This window comes from Alosa sapidissima, chromosome 13, assembly GCF_018492685.1.
Source record: "Alosa sapidissima isolate fAloSap1 chromosome 13, fAloSap1.pri, whole genome shotgun sequence".
Classification (NCBI taxonomy): domain Eukaryota; kingdom Metazoa; phylum Chordata; class Actinopteri; order Clupeiformes; family Clupeidae; genus Alosa; species Alosa sapidissima.
In genome coordinates, this window is record NC_055969.1 from 10,398,012 (window position 1) to 10,419,841 (window position 21,830).

At 39.9% G+C, this 21,830-nt stretch overlaps 1 protein-coding gene across 1 annotated transcript; it reads right to left on the reverse strand.

The window, feature by feature from the left end:
- Positions 1-1,422: 1,422 nt before the first annotated feature.
- Positions 1,423-15,254, reverse strand: LOC121680481 (caspase-3-like). The gene is made up of 6 exons (XM_042059882.1): positions 15,107-15,254; positions 9,606-9,671; positions 8,358-8,600; positions 2,481-2,644; positions 2,157-2,292; positions 1,423-1,649 (listed from the first exon to the last, which is right to left on the reverse strand). The coding sequence occupies exons 1-6, from the start codon at positions 15,252-15,254 to the stop codon at positions 1,423-1,425; spliced, it is 984 nt and encodes a 327-aa protein (XP_041915816.1).
- Between the last annotated feature and the right edge of the window lie 6,576 nt (positions 15,255-21,830).

The following is a 21,830-nucleotide window of genomic DNA, read 5'->3' on the forward strand; positions in this document are numbered from 1 at the left end:
GACGAGGGCTTCCATGATTTCCAAGTTCTTGTAAACTTCTAATGCTTTACCATCAGAGGTGTGCATGCACAATTTACATAGCCTTTCTCAGTGTCATGGTAGAGTTAGCCAATTAGTCAAGCCTTGGTGGTGCTGTTTGCATTCACATACTATCACCATTACTCATATATTATGCAATCCTGGGCTGTTCTTGGAAAACCACAGAAAGTAACGTATGTTACGATAGATTTAGGAGTGACTAGAAAAATAATACATTTCATCTGACTTCATCATTCAAATTATACTCGATGAACATAAATTCCAATTTTACATTCAAGATGAAAGGTGTATTAATAATCATTAAACATTTAAACAATTTGAATGTACTGTATATATTTAAGGGAACACTAATTAAACAGCCTAAACAATATATTTTCTAAATATACCCTCTAGATGTGATAAATGTCCCACCTTCATAATTTGTTACACTATGACCTTTTTCGTAGTCCTATATTGGAATAATTGTATGGTTTATATATTTTGTCCCTGTTCCATTAAGGGAAAAATTATTAAACAGCCTAAACCATATCTTTTCTAAAAACATACCCTTTAGTTGTGATATTGTAACATGAATTAAGACATGTCATACCATCGTTAGTGCATCATGACAGGTGTATCATAGTCTTGTACTGGATATAGGTGAACTAGGTGATACATATTGACTGACACATTTTGGCCAATACATTAAGGGGAAATAAATTAAATAGCCTACACTGTAAAAGCATATACCCTCTAGATGTGATGCAAAAAAAGTATCAAGCTGGGACATATCTAAACTCATGTTACATCATGACCTGCACATAATCATGTATTTTAGAAAGGTGAACAAAGTGTACGGCTGATACATTTTGGATTGTACCATCAAGGGAAAACAAATTATACAGCACAAACTTTATATTTTCTAAAGGCCTATAGCCTCAGATGTGATGTAACATGCTTTGGTGCACCCTGACCTGTACATAGTCCTGTAATAGATAAGTGAACCGTTTAATATGAAATCAAAACAACGCCATAAAGATTGTGCCTGTGAAAAGATATTCACATGTGTAATAGAGTTTTGTCTTCGAGGATATGATTTGCACAAGTGTAGAACCGTTTTATAGCTGTGGAATTAATTTCTCTGTGTGCAAAAAAAATGCATACCTGCAGAAATATGTTGTGCACTTGTGAAAAACATTTGTCCACAGGGATTTAGTTTGAATGTGTGTGGACAGAGACAAATGGTGCAGATAAGAGAGAGACGGCGGTGACGTGACCGTACACCCACAATAGGCCCACACCTCCACGAGGCAAAGTAACTGATCAGAGTCCCCCTGTGGTTAAAAGAATTATAAACCCAGGAGAATCCTCCTCCAAGTTTCGCACTCAGTGCTCCAGTGTCTATCAGTCTCTGAAGGGGTACACCTCTTTGGTGAGGCGAGTAGCAAAGCATGGCGTCTCTTTCTTCCCTTCCAGGTCACCTCCACTTGCCTGGAAGTGGTAAGCGATCTGGTAATTCAGCCGCGTCATGAGACGAGTTATCTCCAGGTCACAACCTCCGTCCTTTTCCAGAAGTTCGCAGAGAGTCTGGATGAAGACTGAGCCTGATCGTTTCCTAAAGGCACTGTAACCTGCAGACCAATATGAACATAATACAATGATTGAAAAGTTTCCTCTTTTTCCACAACGGACTACCTGCATGGGGCTGGACTTATGTCAAATAGTCTCACTAATATTATGTGTCATAACAAACTACCTAGGGTACTATTCCACATCAGTGCATATGAATTGCAAGTAGCCCATGTTGCGTAATACATCATATGGGTTATTTTCCTAATAGAATATTAATTTTGAATTTAATGGATACAGCATGTCAGATAGACCAAATGTCTCATAGGCTATATTGCTAACAAGCAGGTGAACAGACAAGGAAAGGTTGGATGAAGAAGACACTGTAGTGACTGTGCCCAATTGTGATTTTTTATTTTCTGGGTACACAAACAGTGGAAAAACCTTAATGATGAATAATAATAAATAATAACATGAACAATAGGCTACTATAACCTATTTCCTGGGCTGCTTTTTGTTGCCAGTCCTCTCCTGCCTAGAGTGGCCAAAAGACCAAAGGACCAAGTTACCTGGAGCTGTTGCATACATGACAGCTGTGTTGATAGGAATGGAGAGACAGTCTGAGAGATTATCATCTTCATCTGAAACAGAGGCTGAGTCCGTCTCTATTTCGACTCCACTGTCTAACTCATGACCTCGACATGCCTACAGAGACAGGATCAATCAGATTAAAACATAGAACATATTCAGACTGAGAGGAGACAGCTACCTCTTATGGTACATCATTTTTTTAAACTGCCATATTGTGACACTGTCGCATATTTACTGGAGCATGCGGTCACTGGCACAGGTAATATTCTTGAATTCATTTCATTAGTGAAGTGACATCTTACCTGCACAAAAAAAAGCTTTGTCTCATCAACCATGGTGGGGTTATCAAAAAATCCAGAGATCTGTGAGAGTATCACGCGATTGCCATCTGCCCCAAACACCACGCCTTCCTCTCCATGAGTTGAAATAATGCCAATGAAACAGTTGTCAACAGGCTTACTGCTCTCTGTGGAGAATAATAAATTGCATGTAGCACATGTGCCAAAGGTTGAGCATATGATTGATTTGTAGAGGTGCTTAAAGTAACATGATATATGAATTCCCATTTTTAGCAATTTCAACATATGGATACACGTTTAGTTTTAAGGGGGTATGCAATTTGTCTTAAACCGACAAAAAATGTCATGCTCCTATCTGTGACCAGGGATGGGCAAAAATATATCAAAATGAATTTTAGAATAAAATATCAGATACCCTAATTTGAAGTGTATAAAAATAAACTAATACAGTAGCCACACCATATCAAAATATACTGTAATTTTGTACTTTGAAAATACTAAATATACTTTTTAAAGGGAGCATGAAATCACGTAAAACCTTCCATATCTGTCTATTTAATCCATTCCTTCATCAGTACACCGACTCTGTTGACTAAGTGGACAGCATTTGAGAGCATGCAGCTTTTCTCTGCCTAGACATGCCATAAATCTGCAAACAGTCAACAGATCAATTATGCTTATACATGCCGGTTACTTCTCATAGTCTAAATACTGTATCAGAGATGTACTCAAAAAGTCACAACTGAACTTGAACTGTACAAACTAACCACCACACCTATTTAGAGCCACAAAATGGGGACTTAAAGCAACCCAATGCAGTTCTATTAACTACCCCTATCTGGATTCCTGGCCTGTACAGCCTAGCACCTGCCTATGACAACTCTGCCCGGATTCCTGGCCCGTTTGCCGACCCACCACATGCCCCTTGACAACTCCTTTCCCCTGGACAATTCCAACGCTGGACTATTTGAACTTTCTGTCACTAAATTAGGATTAATGCATTATCATAACGGATACATAATCATCCCACCTCTTGTAACTTTCACCTCAGGTGGCTTTAAACACCATGTCCTATTCTCTACACCTGACTATCATATGCATTTGTCATGTATACAGACCTTACTGTCCTGTATTTGACCCTAGGCAGATGGGTCACGCCCTGGAGTCGTGGATCTGCTCGAGGTTTCTTCCTATATGCATCTCCAATTCTAGGGAGTTTTTCCTCGCCCCTGTTACCCATGGGCCTTCTTTTCTTCCTTTTTTTTCTCTGATTGTCTACACTCTGTAAAGCGCCATGATACATATGTAATGTTTTGCCGCTCTATAAGCACAATAAATTTAAATTGAAACTCATGATACACTGACATAATACAGAGAATGAAGTCTCTGACATTGTCAATGCATGCCCAGAATGCACTAATTGGGTACCATCTGCGCTAAATGGTGTTATATTGATGCGAAGTAGCATACATTTATTTTTCTATTGTGTTGCTTTAATAATAATAATAATAATAATAATAATAATAATAATAATAATAATATTTATTGTCCACAAAAGTGGAAATTTGTCTTTGGCTTCACAGTTTAAGTAGAGCAATGTTGCAGGGCAACCACATAACCGGTTCCATGTGTTCCGATTGGATGATCATGTTAATTTGCCAACTGATGATTAAAGTGTCAAGAAAAGGAAATTGCCCAATATCAAAGAGACCGTGCCAGAACAACAATACTCAGAAATATTGCCCAGTAACCTGGCTCAGAAAGGCGCCCTCTATATCATCACCTGTGGAGGACACACATGACTGTCAAAGTTGTTTCAAATTTCTATACTAAAACAGGCAAACATATAAGTCTGGGTGCAAGTAAGTAGCCATGTGGTTGAGTGAGTGGGTTAGAGTGTTTCTGAATCTTAATATTCTGATCACAACAAGTCTGGGCAACTTAAGTCAGCACCAGTCAGAGGCAACATTCACTGTTTTGCACTTTTATGATGTTATCACATTGGTTTTACCACAAATATTGGGCAGTATTTGTAAACTACAAAAACACACACCTATAAAGTATATTGATACAGCCATTTTACTTCAGCCCAATAAAGTACAAATTATAGAATACTATTTTGTATTTGAAATATGAAATAAGTATTCATAAATACTGCCCATCCCTACCTCCGACAAAACTACATAGCGCAATACCAGGCATTTCAGGTGTGCATTCCAAGTCTGAGGTGATTTGGCTTGAATGTGGAAGCAAATATAGTGAAGGCATATTGGAACTCTTTGATTAAGAAGATCAGGTTCCTACAACTCCAATCCTTCACAGAAATGACAGAGCTTTCAATTAACTACGCTGAAATCAATACGACAAAATCATGTGTTAACACATTATGATATTTTCCAACATCTCCAATGCTGGTTGAAGGACCTTCATCAAACTTGCATACTTATTTTATTATAAGGGTCTGATGAACTGATTAGGTACTCAATGGTGTGAGGTCAAACTTCAAAGTCACATGTGGTCACTCTTAAAATACTACAAATATAAAATAAAGTAATTGGACGTTTTTCACACAATTTGACAGAAACTTTAAGCTGAAGACAGGCAAGCTGCACGGCTGGCTCATCCAAACCACACACTGCGTGCGTGAAACAAACAAACACTAACGGGCAGCCGGGTGGGAGGAGGGGGCGCCCACTGCGATTTTGTGCCCAGGGCCCGTGGTCATGATAATCCGGCCATGAATCTAATGCAGACAAGGCTTGCATGCTATGAATATGACACACGTTTTGACCAGAGACGAAGCTAAAGGTGAATATTGGATCAGCAGGTAAGACGGGACGTGAGAGTGCCACTCGCATGGCCAGACTCACTAATCCTAAAGCACAACCATTAGGTTACAGCAGCTTTGAGAACCACTGATGGGCTGCTTAGAAAGACTGTTGTAGTTTCTGGATGATGGCCTACTACACAAACGAAATTGATTTGTCAATTAAACCTCTTATCAGTGCAGATTTATTTATAGGTATCGTACCCTTATTTATTGTGATGTCCAAGTTGTTCATGTGAGTGGCACTCTCACCGTCTTACCTGCTGATCCAGTAATATTCACCTTTAGCGTCGTCTCTGGTCAAAACGTGTGTCATTCATAGCATGTAAGCCTTACATTGTAATTTAACATGAATTGAGACATGTGCAACCTCCCTCCATATTTTGCTGCATCATGACCTGTAATCCATAGTTCTGTATTGTATAGATGAATTAAGTGGAAAGGTAATTCAACCACCTACACTATATATTCTTGAAAAGCCTAACCTCAAGTTAACAGTTGAAATTCCTCCATACCATGTAAATTCATGGTCCTACATTGCATATTGGTGAACCAAGTAAACGATTGATATTTTATCCTCTAACATTAAGGGAAAGAAAATTCAACCACCTAGAATTTTCTAAAAGCCTGCATCCTCGATGCAAGTTAACATTAATTGAGTACAGGGCGTAGCAAGCGTGGGTGTTATAACGTAGCCTACACACTTTTCCTGGAACACGATTCTATCCCCCACACTTTGTCAGATTAAAACGAAAGTAAAATATGGAAATAAACGCTCACGTAAAGAGTTGGAACCGTATGCCTAATAAGGGTGGGCTCTGATAACGCACACACAGAGACACAAATAGGTCTGTTGATTTGATTGAACGGTCATTCAGCCAATCACATCAAGTTAGCGTCAGTGAATAACCCGAGCCGCTCTGATCAAATTCAAAGTGTGCGTCTTTCAAGGCTGCTTGAGTCTGCATTATAAAAGTCTGCAGTGATCAGATTTGAGGTAGAATTGAAATGATAATTGTTACCACATTATTAGTAAACCAAAATTCACTGTCTGACAGTTTGTCACAATGTAGAAATGCACAAGTCAAAGTCAAAGCGGGGGTGCGCGCACCAAGGCCCTTGGCTACTGTTCTCATTATTCTCTGTCTATGACCTGCAGCTTCTCAAACTGGGCCTCCTCAACAATTAGCTTACTGGTCCACGTAGCCGCGAAATGAAGTTATGCCTGGTGCTTCGATTTGCAGCAAGATTGAATGGTATGGAACAGCGGACGGAAAGAAAGATAGGCTAAAAGTTTCCCCAATCAGAAATAGCCTTCTTATTAATTTGGTGTCATCAACTATATAGACATAGCCCAGCCAGGCCAGCACATATACGTCTCCAAGACGCTTGGAAAAGATCTGAACAGCTTACATCGCGTTCCATTTAGAACATCTTATTTGATCTTACAAACGTCGGCGGCATTTCACTGTCAATGTGTGTCGTTCTACATCTACTGGAGATCTCAATGTCTTAAATACGATCGCGTTCCATTTAGAACATTTTATTTTGATTTTACAAACAGCGGCGTCAAGACACATTGGAGTTCTACATCTGAGAACTAGGATTTCCAGCATGTAGAACTCAAAGAACGCTTGAGCGCTCATGCAATGTGTGCGTCCCTGCAGCAAGTGAAAGGTAACGTGGGCTACAACACTAGTTTAAACAACGTGGCTTCCTGTAACTATTATTGAAAACAGCATAGAAACTGCTAATCATAATCTTTAAACTGACATTAATTAAGCTGACTATATGCAACACAATTTATTTATATTCCCTTTGCATATGTTTGGGTAGACTTAAAACGTTTTTGAATTTGAGCTTACAGTTCCGTCATTATTCTGTGTCCTTTACATTTATACATAGGTATTATATTAATAGTCCAGTGATACCTCGAAATTAGGCTGTTGTCTGTTAGGCAATTTATTGTAGCCTGCTAACCATATGCACAAAACATAATTTCTGAAATGACTTTATTTATAACATGAGATGTCTCCATGTAGGGTAGTGTCAAATAGTGAAGTGATAGCAGGTAGATAATGTAGGCCTACATGTCACATGAGCCACACAAATGAGGGGCGCTGCTTGTTCTGTCCCTCCCAAACTGCATTAAAATGGTGTATTTATTTAGCAATCAGAATTTCAAAAAAGTTTCTGGGGAGAAACTCCCGGATACCTGCCAATATAGTCCGCACCCCTCTCAGAAAATACTTACAACGTCCCTGTAGGGAGTCATTTATAATTTGGTCGGATTGTTTCCCTATCCCACAACCCCCACACTTTTAAAAAGCTTGATACGCCTCTGAGTACAACTCATGGGTCATTCCACGTCAATTCAACCAGGGCCCACGCACTTAGGTCTCAAACAATTCTGAAAAAATTACCAGGTGTACCTATGTTACCCAGGAGACACACTGTAAAATTACTCTTATGCAAGATCAATACTTTCCAAGATACAGCCAGTTTTACAGGGGGAGGGGGGGGTGTCGATTTTGTTCGGCCTCTTTTTTTGGTCAAAGTTCACAAGCCCACTGTGCAAGAACTAAACCATGTAGAAGGATCAAATTTTGCATGCTGGTACATAAATAGTCCAGTATGTAGCAAAATAGTCACGTTTGGTCTGGATAATCCTGCATGGTCATAGCGGTCCCTCAAAGTCATTTTCAGAGCACCCAAACACCTTGTGGGAATATACAAAGATTTTTAAAATATTTTTTTCTTTATTCTCCATGATCTTTTCTTTTCAAAAACACCAATTTGACTTGTCTTATGCAAATCTTTCTTTCACTTTCCACCCTGAACATGGGCAAAATGCACCATTGACATTAATATGTTTTGTATTTGTATTTCTAAGTGCGTGGGCCCTGGTTGAACTGACGTAGAATGACCCTCATGAAAACAAAAGACAAATTAACATCCAATTCATCCTATCCCTGCAGAAAGTCACCCATTTAAATGACAGTTAAACCAATTCAAATTTGACTTACAAGTAGTCACAATTCTGCAGAACATACCTGCTTTGAATAAAGTGTAGATCTCCTCTGCTGTTAGGTCATTGTGAAATTCCACTTTAAAGCCAAGTCGGCTGAGCACTCTGTGGAGCCGCTTGGTATCTTGAGCAGCTCCTGGCCGACTGGACAGGTCTACTCCAGGGTAAAACTTTATAGCAGACACCAGCAATGCTCTGTTGCGGTCTCCCTCGGTTCTCCTGGCTTTGTTCATATTGAGCTCAAGACACTGTTTAAGTTTAGATTTTACTGTGGAAAATAACACCACGAGCAATCAAAACTAAAGAATTGAAAACACTTCACCACCGGGAATGATGTGCAAAACCACATGACATCTAAGTAATAGCAGGTGAGGATTTGAATAGTTCAGTACCCCAACTGGTTATTGACTTGATTGCTTGTCAGTCACTTCCTTTATGGTCTGTCTGCATATTTTTCATCACCTACGCTACGTGTTAAGTCATGCAGACATTGTAAATCATCCAGAAAAAAACTGAACCACACCGACCTAAGACATTCTTTGCATTGATCTTCAAATACATTCTTTGGAAATACATTCAAATACTTACTTTCAATGATTTCCCCCAAGAAACATAACATTAAAATTCATGTACATTTAAACTCTAGGTTTAATCAAGATTCCTTATTATGAACAGACGTAGCAGAAACCTATAAAAAAAGTCACATAATTTCTACTGTTGGTGTATTATCATTAGTTGATTGACACGTTACCTATGATCTGTATGAAATGCATGATCAGGCCACAGATGTGAACGTGTGCCTCAAGATCATGTCTTTAATGAATATTGCAGGACTTTTCATATGCTATGGATTGCCTGATTTGATTTAATACCCTGGAGAGGAATCCATTGCTTAGCCAGAGATGCCACCAAATGTGAGTACAAGGTGTCATAGGCTTGTCACTACAAACACCACATGGTGCTTTAGTCATTCACTGCACTGGCTCTGACTGGGAGGAAAGTCCAATACCTCATCTTCCTACTTCCTTCCTGGTCAGAAGATGAGGCTAAAAGAGCTGGAAACTCCTGGCTCCCCACTCTTAAAGACCTTTACTCATCTAGGATGAAGAAAAGGCTGAGGACAATCACAGCTAACCCTTCACACATGCACTTGCAGCTTTTCAGTTCAGCGAGAGCCCCATTTACTCTACTAATTAACTAATCACTAATGACTAATTGCCAACTCCATAGCTCCTTACCTGAAGCATTTTATCTTGTAGTATTGCCCGTTTACCTGCAGTTTGTGTCAGGGCCGGTGAGGCCAGGTAAGGGACTGTGGAACCACAAGCAGACTCAGAAGCTGATTAAAGGTCAATTAGGTTTAATGTTGAAGAACACAAAAAATAGGCAGCCAGGCAAAACCACTTGGTAGGCAGAGTCAACTTAGTAGGCGAAAAAAGCACAGGCAGCAGTACAGGCAGGGCTCAAGCAGATCTCCAGAGTGGCAAAAAACAGGCAGAGTTCGGTAGTCGGTACACAGGTAGGCCGCAGACAGTTAAGCAAAAAAACTAGGCAAGACTCACGTGTCAGAACAGGCAGAGGTCGGTAACAAAGAGCAAGCAAAGGTTTCCAAAAAGGTTCAGGCAAAATCACAAAGTCCAAAAACAATCCTTGGTCAAAAACCAGTAAATCCAGCAAGAACATGAGACAACGCAAGAATCCACACTGAAAGACGTGACGATCTGGCAAAGAGTCGTCGTCTTCTTCTTCTTCTTCTTCTTCTTCTTCTTCTTCTTCTTCTTCTTCTTCTTCTTCTTCTTCTTCTTCTTCTTCTTCTTCTTCTTCTTCTTCTTCTTCTTCTTTTTTATATGGCGGTTGGCAACCAGCTTTTTGGTGCATTACCGCCACCATCTGGACTGGAGTGTGGATCAAATGGTCATCCTACACTTTCCTAAATTCTTTTAAATAACCCAGTTACCTTCAAAAAAGAAAACAAAAAGGAAAAACAAATTTCACCTGATTCTCTTTGCAGTATATCATTCATATCATCTGGATTTCACCAAGTTGTGAGATCAATCTTTGTCTGGCTTGATGGTACTCAGGACAAAACATAATTACATGCTCTATGGTCTCTTGACTATTACAATATTCACACATTCCATCAACATGCTTTTTCATGGTAACTAATGTTCTGTTTAGTCCTGTATGTCCTAGCCTCATTCTGGACACCACATCTTCTTCTTGCTTGCTTCTGCATGTATTCCTGCTCCTCCCCACCTTTCCTTGAATACTATGCAGGTGTCTTCCAGACTGTTCGTTATCCCATACAAATTGCCATTTTTCATTTATTTTAGCTTTGATTATACTTTTGACTTCAGCTTTGCTGTATTTAATATTCAACTCTATATCAGACTTCCCTGCTGCTTTCTTTGCACATTTATCTGCTAATTCATTACCTCCTACACCTATATGAGCTGGTACCCATATAAATGTAGTACTAATACCAGACTTAAGCAGATTGTTGGCTAATTGCATTACTTCATATACTATGTCCTGTCTAGACTCAGAGTGACAACGTTTAAGGCTTATTAAAGCTGAGCTAGAGTCTGACGCAATCACAGCTTGCTTAGGTCTATTGCTCTCTACCCACAATAAGGCCATCCATATTCCTATAATTTCTGCTGTGTATACAGCTAAATCATCATTGATTCTCTTTCCAGATTCAATGTTTAATTGAGGAATAACATAAGCAACTCCCATTTTCTTATCAGTCTGCTTAGATGCATCAGTATATAAAATGGCTGCTTCTTTATATTTGCTCGCAATGTAACTCTGGACCCTGTAATGATCCACTTCAACATCCTTCTTTTCCTCTAATAAGCCCAAGTCTACTGGAGCCTCTGACATCAGCCAAGGAGGAACAACAGGATATGCCACTGTAGGGCTTATTTCAAGAGCACTGATTCCCATATTTATTACCTTTTGTTTTATTGTCCAACCAAAACTTTTAATAAGGTAACTCTCTCTCTCTCTTGACACTGCCATAAGACTGATTGACTCATGTGTTTTTCACTATGACCCCTTAGATTTGTCCAATACACAAGAGACAGCTGGTCTCTTCTAAGATAGAGAGGCATCTCTCCCATCTCTACCTGGACTGCTGCCACTGGTGTGGTCTTAATTGCCCCACAGCATAGCTTCAAACCTTGGTTCTGAATTACATCTAGTTTCTTAAGTGATGTTTTAGCAGCAGACCCATACACTACACACCCATAGTCAAATACAGATCTCATCAGCCCTGTATAAATGGCTTTTAAAGCAGGTCTACTTGCTCCCCATTCAACTCCACGCAGACACCTCATCACATTCAACACTTTCTTGCATTTCTCAATATTTTTTTGTATATGCATTGTCCAAGTTAATCGTTTGTCAAACCACATTCCTAAATATTTGAAGAATTCCACTCTTTCTAAATCTGCCCCAGATAATTTGATTTTAACATCTACATTTATTTTCTTCCTAGAGAAGAATAACGTCTTTGTTTTATCTATTGAGATCCTAAACCCCCATTGAAGGGCCCATTCTTGGACTCTGTTCACTGCCTGTTGCATCTTACCCACCACAAAACCTATATTTCTTCCTTTTTTCCACATTGCTCCATCATCTGCAAACAATGCCACCCCAACTGAATTTTGTATGTCTTTAAAAATATCATCAATCATTATTGAAAATAATAGTGGACTAACAATACTCACTGTATTGCTCACTTAATTCTCCATTTATTTTAATTTGAATTGTTCTATTAGACAAAAACCCTTTAATCCATTGGAACATCCGTCCCTTTATTCCCAATATTTTAACCTTTATCAGTATACCTTCTTTCCACAACATATCATATGCCTTCTCAATGTCAAAAAACACTGCCACTACATTTTCTTTGTTCACTTGAGCCTTCCTTATTGTATCTTCAAGGCATACAATGGGATCCATGGTGCCTCTACCTTTCCTGAATCCACTTTGATAATGACTCATTAATCCTTTCGTTTCAACCCAATATGTAAGCCTGTCATTAATCATCCTTTCCATAGTTTTTCCCATCTGGGATGTTAATGCAATAGGTCTATAGTTAATTGCTATTTTAGGATCTTTCCCAGGTTTCCTAATAGGAATAATTATAGACTCCTTCCATGTTCTAGGAATACAGCCATCTATCCATACTTTATTATATAGACTTAACAAAACTTCCTTCCCCTTATCACTTAAGTTCTCCAACATGGAATAGCAGATTTTATCCATCCCTGGAGATGACTTACCTAATTTACTTAATGCCTTATTGAGTTCAGATTTCGTAAATAACACATCCAATACCCCTTCTTCCCTATCCTCAATGTCAAACACATTGCAATATTTTCCAATTGTAACTTCTCTACCTCTTTTTTCTTCTTGATTTAAATTCCCTGAGCTGTGCACCTTGGCTAATGTTTTAGCCATAACCTCTGCTTTTTCCTTATTATTGGTGATCGTTCTTTGCCCCTCAACCAACACTGGGTATCCATATTCCCTTCCATTCCCTTTCATTTTTTTAATCATATTCCAAACTCTCTCCACTGGAGTAGTTCGACCAATAGAGTCACAGAACTTTTTCCAATGATCTTTTTTAGCTTGTCTTATTGTTTTTAAATTGTTCTCTCTATTGCCTGAGATCTTTTATATTGAACTAAATTCTGAAAATTATGTGTTCTTTTTAAGACTTTAAACGCTCTATTTCTACCTTTAATTGCTTCCTTACACTCTGTAGACCACCATGGCACTATTTTAGTTAACGTCTTAGGCTTAGTTTTTGGGATTGATACTCCTGCTGCAACAATTATTCCACTGCCAATTTCATTACACAACTTCTCAATATCCTGATTTTTATCAATAGATAGTAACAATTCATCACTTACTTCTCTATACTTACCCCAATCTGCTTTTCCTAAAATCCATCTCTCTTCTCTTATGTCATGTTCATTTCTTAATTCCACTCCTATCTGAATTCTAATAGGATAATGATCACTTCCTACTGTGCTTTCCCTCACTACCTCCCAGTCACATCTATCTGCAATGGTTTTTGTGACAATAGTTAGATCTATTGCTGACTCTGTACCCCTTGCCACATCTATTCTAGTCCCAGATCCATCATTCAAACATACTAACTCTTTCTCTTCCATAAATTCTTCGACTACATTTCCATTCCCATCATCCCTCTCTCCCCATAATGTACTATGTGCATTAAAATCCCCACACCAGATAATTCTCCCTGTCAAATCCTTCCAAATATCCTCCAGTTGCCTTATCTCCACTTGTCTACATGGGTTATAAAAGTTTATAATTGTCACATTATCTTCATTTGTCCATACTTCTGTAGCAATGTATTCCAAGTCATTCCCCCTCTTTACCTCTCTATACTGAAGTCCCCTTTGTATAAAAATTACAACTCCTCCTCCTTTACCTATTTCCCTATCCCTTCTTATAGAGTCATACCCCTTTATTACAAAATCCAACCTAGGCACTAGCCAGGTTTCTTGTATACAAATAATATTAGGTTTCTCTTGTAAATGTTCAACATATTTTTTGAATTCTTGGCCGTTTGCAATTAAACTCCTAGCATTCCACTGAAGTATAATTAAAACCATTATACAGGCCCACTCCATGACTGTGATTGTTGTGTTTCATCATTAAGAATATCTCTTACTCTTTCCCAAGGCATTCCCTTTGCATCCAGGTATTTTTCAGCTGACTTTACAATTATTTTAATTCTTTCAGTTCTACTAGTGGTCTGTGCTGAGCAATTGATTATCTCAGCCATGAATAGCACAAAATCACCTTTACTCACAATCAACGTATCTTCTTTTAGTTGATCACACTTTACACATTCCTTTACATCTTTAGTCCCATCCTTTATTGTTTCTACCGGTACACCTACACCTCTTGGGACTTTCTTAGTTGCCTCTGCATAGGAAACCCCTTGGACTACTTTAATTCGCTGTACCTCCTGCATTCTTTTGTTAGCCTCACAACCTCCATATGCTGCACTATGTTCTCCTCCACAGTTGCAACATTTTAGTTTTGCCCCTTCTTCACACTTTCCATATTCATGTTCACCACTACATTTGCTACATCTTTGTTTGCCCTTGCATATCGCCGCTACATGCCCATATCTTTGACATTTAAAGCACCGCAGTGGTGGAGGAATGTAAACCTTGACATCATAGCTCATGTAACCAATCAAGACTTTTCCTGGGAGTTTAGCTTCGTCAAAAGTTAACAGTACTGATAGACTGTCACATATAACTCCATTCCTTCTTGTTTTAAGTCGCTTTGCTTCCCTTACTTTAACATTTTGTATTCCTTCTTTCACTGAATCCACTGACTCACTTAGAGGAATCCCAGAGATCACACCCCTAACAAAGTTTTTGTCATATGCCATTGAACACTTCACTCGCTGTCCATTTAGTTTATTTGTCTTTATTGCTTTCTGTTGTTGTTCATCACTTTTACATATTACCAGTAAAGAACCATTCCTCAATTGTTTAGCGCTCCTTACCTCCCCAATATCTTTATGCAGACTTTTGGTTAGTTGGATTGGACTCCACTCGTTAAAAGTAGTCCCCTCTTGTAACAATTTGATAAACACCTTGAACTCATCTTCACTCCTTTTCACCGTTTTTATTTCTTTATCAATGTCACTATAATCTGATTCGTCTCTATCTTTAGTTTTCCGTTTCCTATTGATTACTTTCCACTCATCCAAACTCCCGCGTCCAACATCCATCTCCCCATCCTCACTTCCTGATCCGTCATTTCCTGACCTCTGACCATTCACAGTCCAGTTGTTGCCAACCGCCTGTAGCTCACGATCACCAGACAAACGTCTACGCTCCTTTCCTCCAGTCGCCGCCATTCCTCTTTGTCCCCTTCGCCTTCTGAGTCACAGGGGTTTTCTGTTTCCGGCAAAGAGTGTTCCACATGGCATGGCTTAAAAGCCATGGCTGAAGAGGAGAGTGGCAGCAGGTGTAGCAGAGCAAACACAGGTGATTGGACGCCTCCCTTGTCAGTTAACCAAAAGCCAAGGCAGAAGGAAAACCCGGACCGGAGCAGCAAAGGCAACTCAAGTCACAGGCTAGGAAACGAGGCTTCTGGACCGGGTTGTGACAGTTTGCTTGTGCGTACTCTATTTTTTTATCATGTGTCATTTAATATTCAATTTCCACACTTCTGTTTTGAATTGAAACAGTTTAATTGGTACAATTTTGCAAAGACAATGTACATGTTTTTGGAATTTATGCTTCAAAAGAATGTACAATTATGTACAAAATGATGTAAAATAAAACATATTGTATTGTCAATTCACTTCTCCAAAAAAAAGAAAATTTAGTATTGACTCCAAAAGCTCCAAAACATACACATACAGTAAAATATAGATATATACACAAAATTATCTGTAAGTAAATCAAACAAAAACAATATAGCCGCAAGCGGCAATGACGGGCCCGACACTTGCGGGCCGCAACCTGTGACCCACGGAATCCAACAAAGCACCGACGTGGTGCATTTGTGAAATGTACATATTTGATGCATGTGCTATTTGTTTTTGCATGTTATTTTCTGGCACATTTACTTGCTTGGCCAGGTGGGGGCGCAATGCAAGGCAGGCCCATTGGGTATCATCATAATCATAATATATACTAACCTGAGAAATTTCAGACCATTCATTTTAAGCAAAGAACATTTCTGATACACTTCCTAGTTGGCCAGATGGTGGCGCTATGTTAGGCATGGAAATTACATATGTGAATATCATCACAATAATGATATCCAATATTTTGTGAAGTTTCAGATCAATCAGTTAAGGTATTGCCCATTTCTGCCACATATCCTGCTTGGCCAGGTGGTGGCACCAGCAAAGCAGGCCGATTGGGTGTCTAGATATTATTATAATCATAATATCTATTAACCTAAGAAGTTTCAGGGTGTTCATTCAGATTACTTTCTGCTACGTTACATTTTACTGTGATGGCATTCAGTAGGTGGCGCTACACTACAATTACATAGGCTACAAAGATGCATCTGAAATTGACCAATTTAGCATGAAAATGTTGTGATCTATCGTCCAACAGTTGAGAAGTGATCCTAAAAAGTTGTCTTCGTGTTACCGGATGTGGGGTGGTGGGGAAGGGGGGGCATTATCCCCCTTCATGTTTGCCTTAAGGCTGTTTCATGCTTCTGCGTCGACTCCACGCAATGACTACGCCGTTGCCTTGACTGCTGTGCTGAAATATTAATCTTATTTGTTTGGCTTTATCCTACTTAGATTTTGTAAAATACACAGTAGCCTAATACATGAATATCATTGGTATTATCTTTCTACTAATGTCTGTATGTGTGTCTGTCTGTGTGTGTGTGTCTGTCTCTCTCTCTCTTTGTGTGTGTGTGTGTGTGTGTGTGTGTGTGTGCGTCTATGTGTGTGTCTTTCCTATGTGTGTCACACCCGAGGCCAACCCTTTGTCCCAAAGCATTGTTTCACATACATTCACATGTGTGCCAAATTCCAAGACTTTTTGCCCATGGGAATCTTAAAAGAAGGCACAAAAGTCTGAACAAATATAATAATAAATATAGCTGCAAGCAGCAATGTGGGGGCCAAGCAGTTGAGCAGGAGTTGTCATGGCAACCCAATGTTGCTACATTATACACACACCCAATTAACCCCCCCGTCCCACACACACACATATACACAGATAAACTTCCTCCACCACACACCCCAATGGCTCCCCACAGACACGCACACCTCAAACATCACCAAATGTATTGTGCGTCCTCAGGTTGTAGTCACAAGTCCACATATCAAGTTTGGTGTCAATACAAGAAAGTGTTGATAATTATAGCGCCCCTAGTGATCAAAGGTCACTAAATATATTGTGCATCTTCAGGATGTGTTCCCGAGTCTATGTACCAAGTTTGGTGTCGATACGAGAAAGTTTTGCTAATTATAGCGCCCCTAGTGGTCAAAGGTCACTAAATGTATTGTCCTTATTCAGGATGTGGTCCCGAGTCCAGGTACCAAGTTTGGTGTCGATAAGTGTTGCAAATTATAGCACCCCTAGTGGTCAAAGGTCGCTAAAATTATTGTATGTCCTCAGGATGTGCTCCCGAGTCAATGAGCCAAGTTTGGTTTCGATACGTGAAAGCATTGAAGAAATATGAGCCCACTTCCTGTGATTATAGCGCCACATAGTGGTCAAAATTTACCACATTTCTTGAGCGTCCTCCTGATTGGGTCCTGAGTGCATATACCTAGTTTGGTTTTGATATGTGAATGCATTGCTGAGATATCACTTCACTTCCTGTTTGGCGGCTTTGCCGCCAAACTTGATTGGTTGTCACGGGCGACAGGTTTCATATATGGCTCCGAAGAGCAATACATTTATGAGTCATGGTCTGACGATCATCTACGTCAAGTTTCATGAAAATCGGATAAACTTTGTGACCTGTGAAAACTTTTAGGTGTTTTTGATTAAATCCAATATGGCAGTCAGATCAATTACGTTGACGCCACAAATTCACATCTGTCGGACTTAGGACCTTCCACAGTATTAACAGAAACCACTGGTAAGTCTTAATTCCAAACACATCACCCGTTACAGGCTAAAACCTAATTTTGCTAATTATAGCGCCACCTATAGGTCAAAAGTCATCAAATTTATTGAGCCTCCTCCTTGTTGGGTCCTGAGACAATGTACTGAGTTTGGTGTTGATACGCGAAATTGTTGCTGAGATCACTTCACTTCCTGTTTGGCGGCTCTGCCGCCAAACTTGATTGGTCACCACGGGCGACAGGTTTTCAATATGGCTCCAAAAAGCAATGCATTCATGAGTCATGGTCTGAAGTTCATCTGCGTCAAGTTTCGTGAAAATCGGATAAACTTTGTGACCTTTGAAAACTTTTAGGTGTTTTTGATTAAATCCAATATGGCAGCCGGATCAATTACGTTGACATCACAAATTCACATCTGTCGGCCTTAGGATCTCCCACAGACACCACTAGTACATTAACATTAACAGACACCAATAGCAAGTTTTAATTTCAAACACATTACCCGTTACAGGCCAAAATGTAATTTTGCTCATTATAGCGCCACCTATAGGTCAAAAGTCATCATATTTATTGAGTCTCCTCCTTATTGGGTCTTGAGCCCATGTACTGAGTTTGGTTTTGATACATTAAAGCTTTACTGAAATATTACTTCACTTCCTGTTTGGCCTGTTTGGCAAACTTGATTGGTCGTGACAGGCAACAGGTTTTGAATATGGCTCCAAAAAGCAATGCGTTTGTGAGTCATGGTCTGACGATCATCTGCGCCAAGTTTTGTCAAAATCGGACAAACTTTATGACCTTTGATTGCTTTTAAGTGTTTTTGATTAAATCCAATATGGCGGAAAATCCAACGTGGCGGAAATTGACGTCATGGGGTGCGTTGAGTTCGGTCTCATCCAAGGATTCCAAGTATACCTCAATTTGTATGGTTGAGACTTTAAGCGCATAGATGTAATGCAAAATCTGACACATTGGGGGCGCTAGAGCACTTGACATGAAACTTAGTGAAATTAATCATATGACTATACCGAATCAATGTGCCAAATTTCCCAACTTTTTACTGTATGGTTCAATGGCAAATGAGTGTTTCGTTATAATAATAATAAGAAGAACACATAGAAATATAGCTGCAAGCAGCAATGAGGGGGCCAAGCAGGCAGTTCAGCAGTCCAGAAGTCCAGATTTGCCATGCAACTCAATGCCGTGGCATCAGGCATATAGCATTAAGCAGTCACAACAAGTTCCATGTCAAACAACCCAAGATTGGCTGAGTTACAAGGTCAAGTTTCACATCAAAACATAACTGATTTTGTGTGGCTGAACCAGGGCTGAGTGTCGCCGCCCCCTCACCCAGCCAGCCCACCGCCGCAACCGCCCCTGCCCGTCCCGTCCCACCCCGCCCCACCCTTGCACGCACGCATTAGAATTAACTGGATGGAACTCGCTGTCATCAGTTTCACATCAAAAATAAAAGATTGACTGAGATATGATCACACTTGCTGTGATTTAAACATAGAGGTCAACAATTGACGTCATAGGGTGTGTTGAACTCGGCTTGGCCCAAGGATTCCAATGATACCTCATTTTGCCATTCGGGTCAACAGGTCAAAAGTTACGTCCGTAAACACAAGTCCAACTTTGGCCTGTTGGTGGCGCTAGAGCGCTTGAGGTGCCGGCATGAAACTTGGTGAAATGAATTATTGGACTGTCCCCAATTAGTGTGCAAAATTTTATAACTTTTTACCAGACGGTTCTATGGGCTGCCATTGACTTCCATTGCAAAATAATGCGCATCAGCAACTACTGGCCAAAATGCATTTTTGTCAATTACGGAGCCCCCTAGACGTCAAATGTCACCAAATTTCTTGAGCGTCCTCCCGATGTGGTCTGAGGTACATGTACTAAGTTTGGTTTTGATACATGAAAGCGTTGCTGAGATATGAAATCACTTCCTGTTTGGCGGCTTCGCCGCAAATTTTGATTGGCTGGTACAGGCCAAAGCTTCTGTCAATTGTTCCAGAAAGCAATGCACTCATCAGGCATGGTCTGAAGATGGTCTCTGCCAATTTTGGTGAGGAACAGATGAAATTTGTGACCTGCCAAAACTTTTTTGTGTTTTTGATTTAATCCAATATGGCGGCCGAATCAATTACGATGACATCACAAGTTGGCTTGGGTTGGCCTAAGGACCTTCAACAGTAGTACCAGACACCACTAGTGGGTTTCAATTCTAAGCACAACTGCAGCTACAGGCCAAAAGGCATGTTTCTTAATTACAGCGCCCCCTAGAGGTCAAAGGTCACCAAATTTCTTGAGCGTCCCCCTGATTGGGTCCTGAGTCCATGGGATAAGATTGGGTATGATAGATCAATGGGTTGCTGAGATATGAGCTCACTTCCTGTTTGGCGGCTTCGCCGCAAATTTCGATTGGCGGTTACGCGCGAACGGTTTTAGTTCCGAAGACAAAAAGCAATGCATTAATGAGGCATGGTCTGTAGATGATATCTATGAAGTTTGGTGTCGATCGGACAAAATGTGTGACCTCTGATACGTTTTAAGTGATTTTGATGAAATCCAAAATGGCGGAAAATCCATCATGGCGGAAAATGACGTCATAGGGTGCGTTGAACTCGGCTTGGTCCAAGGATTCCAACGATACCTCGTTTTTCAAAATCGGATCAACAGGTCAAAAGTTACATGCGTGAACGCACGTCCAACTTTGGCCTGTTGGTGGCGCTAGAGCGCTTGAGGTGCCATCATGAAACTTGGTGACATTAATCATGGGACTGTCCCTAATCAGTGTGCCAAATTTCACAACTTTTCACCAGACGGTTCTATGGGCTGCCATTGACTTCCATGGCGGAAGAAGGTATAATAATAATAAGAAAAGCTAGAAACACAATGGGTGCCTTCGCAGCTTCGCTGCTTGGCCCCCAATCACTATGGGTTGCCTCGCAGCTTCGCTGCTTGGCCCCCAAATATAACCGCAAGTGGTGATTTAACGGGGTCCGAGCAAAATGAACATGAGGTAGCATAGCTTTTTAGTTTAAATATGCTTTGATTGTTTGGGCCCAATTGTTCAAAAAAACGTGATTGGATTTCGGTTATCGGATTTCAGTTACCGGATTTCGGCTATCGGATTTCAAATCTTGAAAATGGGTTGTTCAAAGGGAAACAAGGATCTTGAAATTGGATTAGATCACATAATCTATTCTTGGTCTTGATCTGGATAAAACCTTTGTGTTGTTCAAAACTTTTGAGTTGGATTGGAATAAATTTGATCCATAAAATTAGGATTACCCTGTGCTGTAACGTTATAGTGTGCTAACCTCCACAACCCAACAGTATTCTAACAGTATTCTATTCTAGTATGCTAACCTCCACAACCCATCTGAAGGAACTGTAGGGGGCGATGTGGGTTGAGGTAGAGTGAGTGTATGGCAAGCAGGCAGAGCCTCGGTCAGAAGGCTCAATGGTATGGAGTGATGACACGGAGATGGCAGGTTTTGGTGCAACACAAGTGAACTTTATTTGAGTTTCTATTCATCTGTTCTTTTGTTCTTTACTTGTATGTGTGCTGCATCAAAGAGGAAACAAACAGAAAATGGAGTAATCAGTGAAATGGGGTAAATCAGTACAGATCCCAACTCACAACAATAAACTGAAATCATATGGCTATATAAGGTACAACTAAACAATACTTGACATCCCAAGTCAACCAACATCATCTAATCATCTCGCACATGCATCTCTCACATGGGACTCCAACACACCAAACCAACAAACAAAGACCTTAACTTTACACATGATGGCAGAGCTACTCCACAAACTGATAAACACAAAAGTCATAGTAAGGGTCATTAAAGTGATGACTTACGTTAA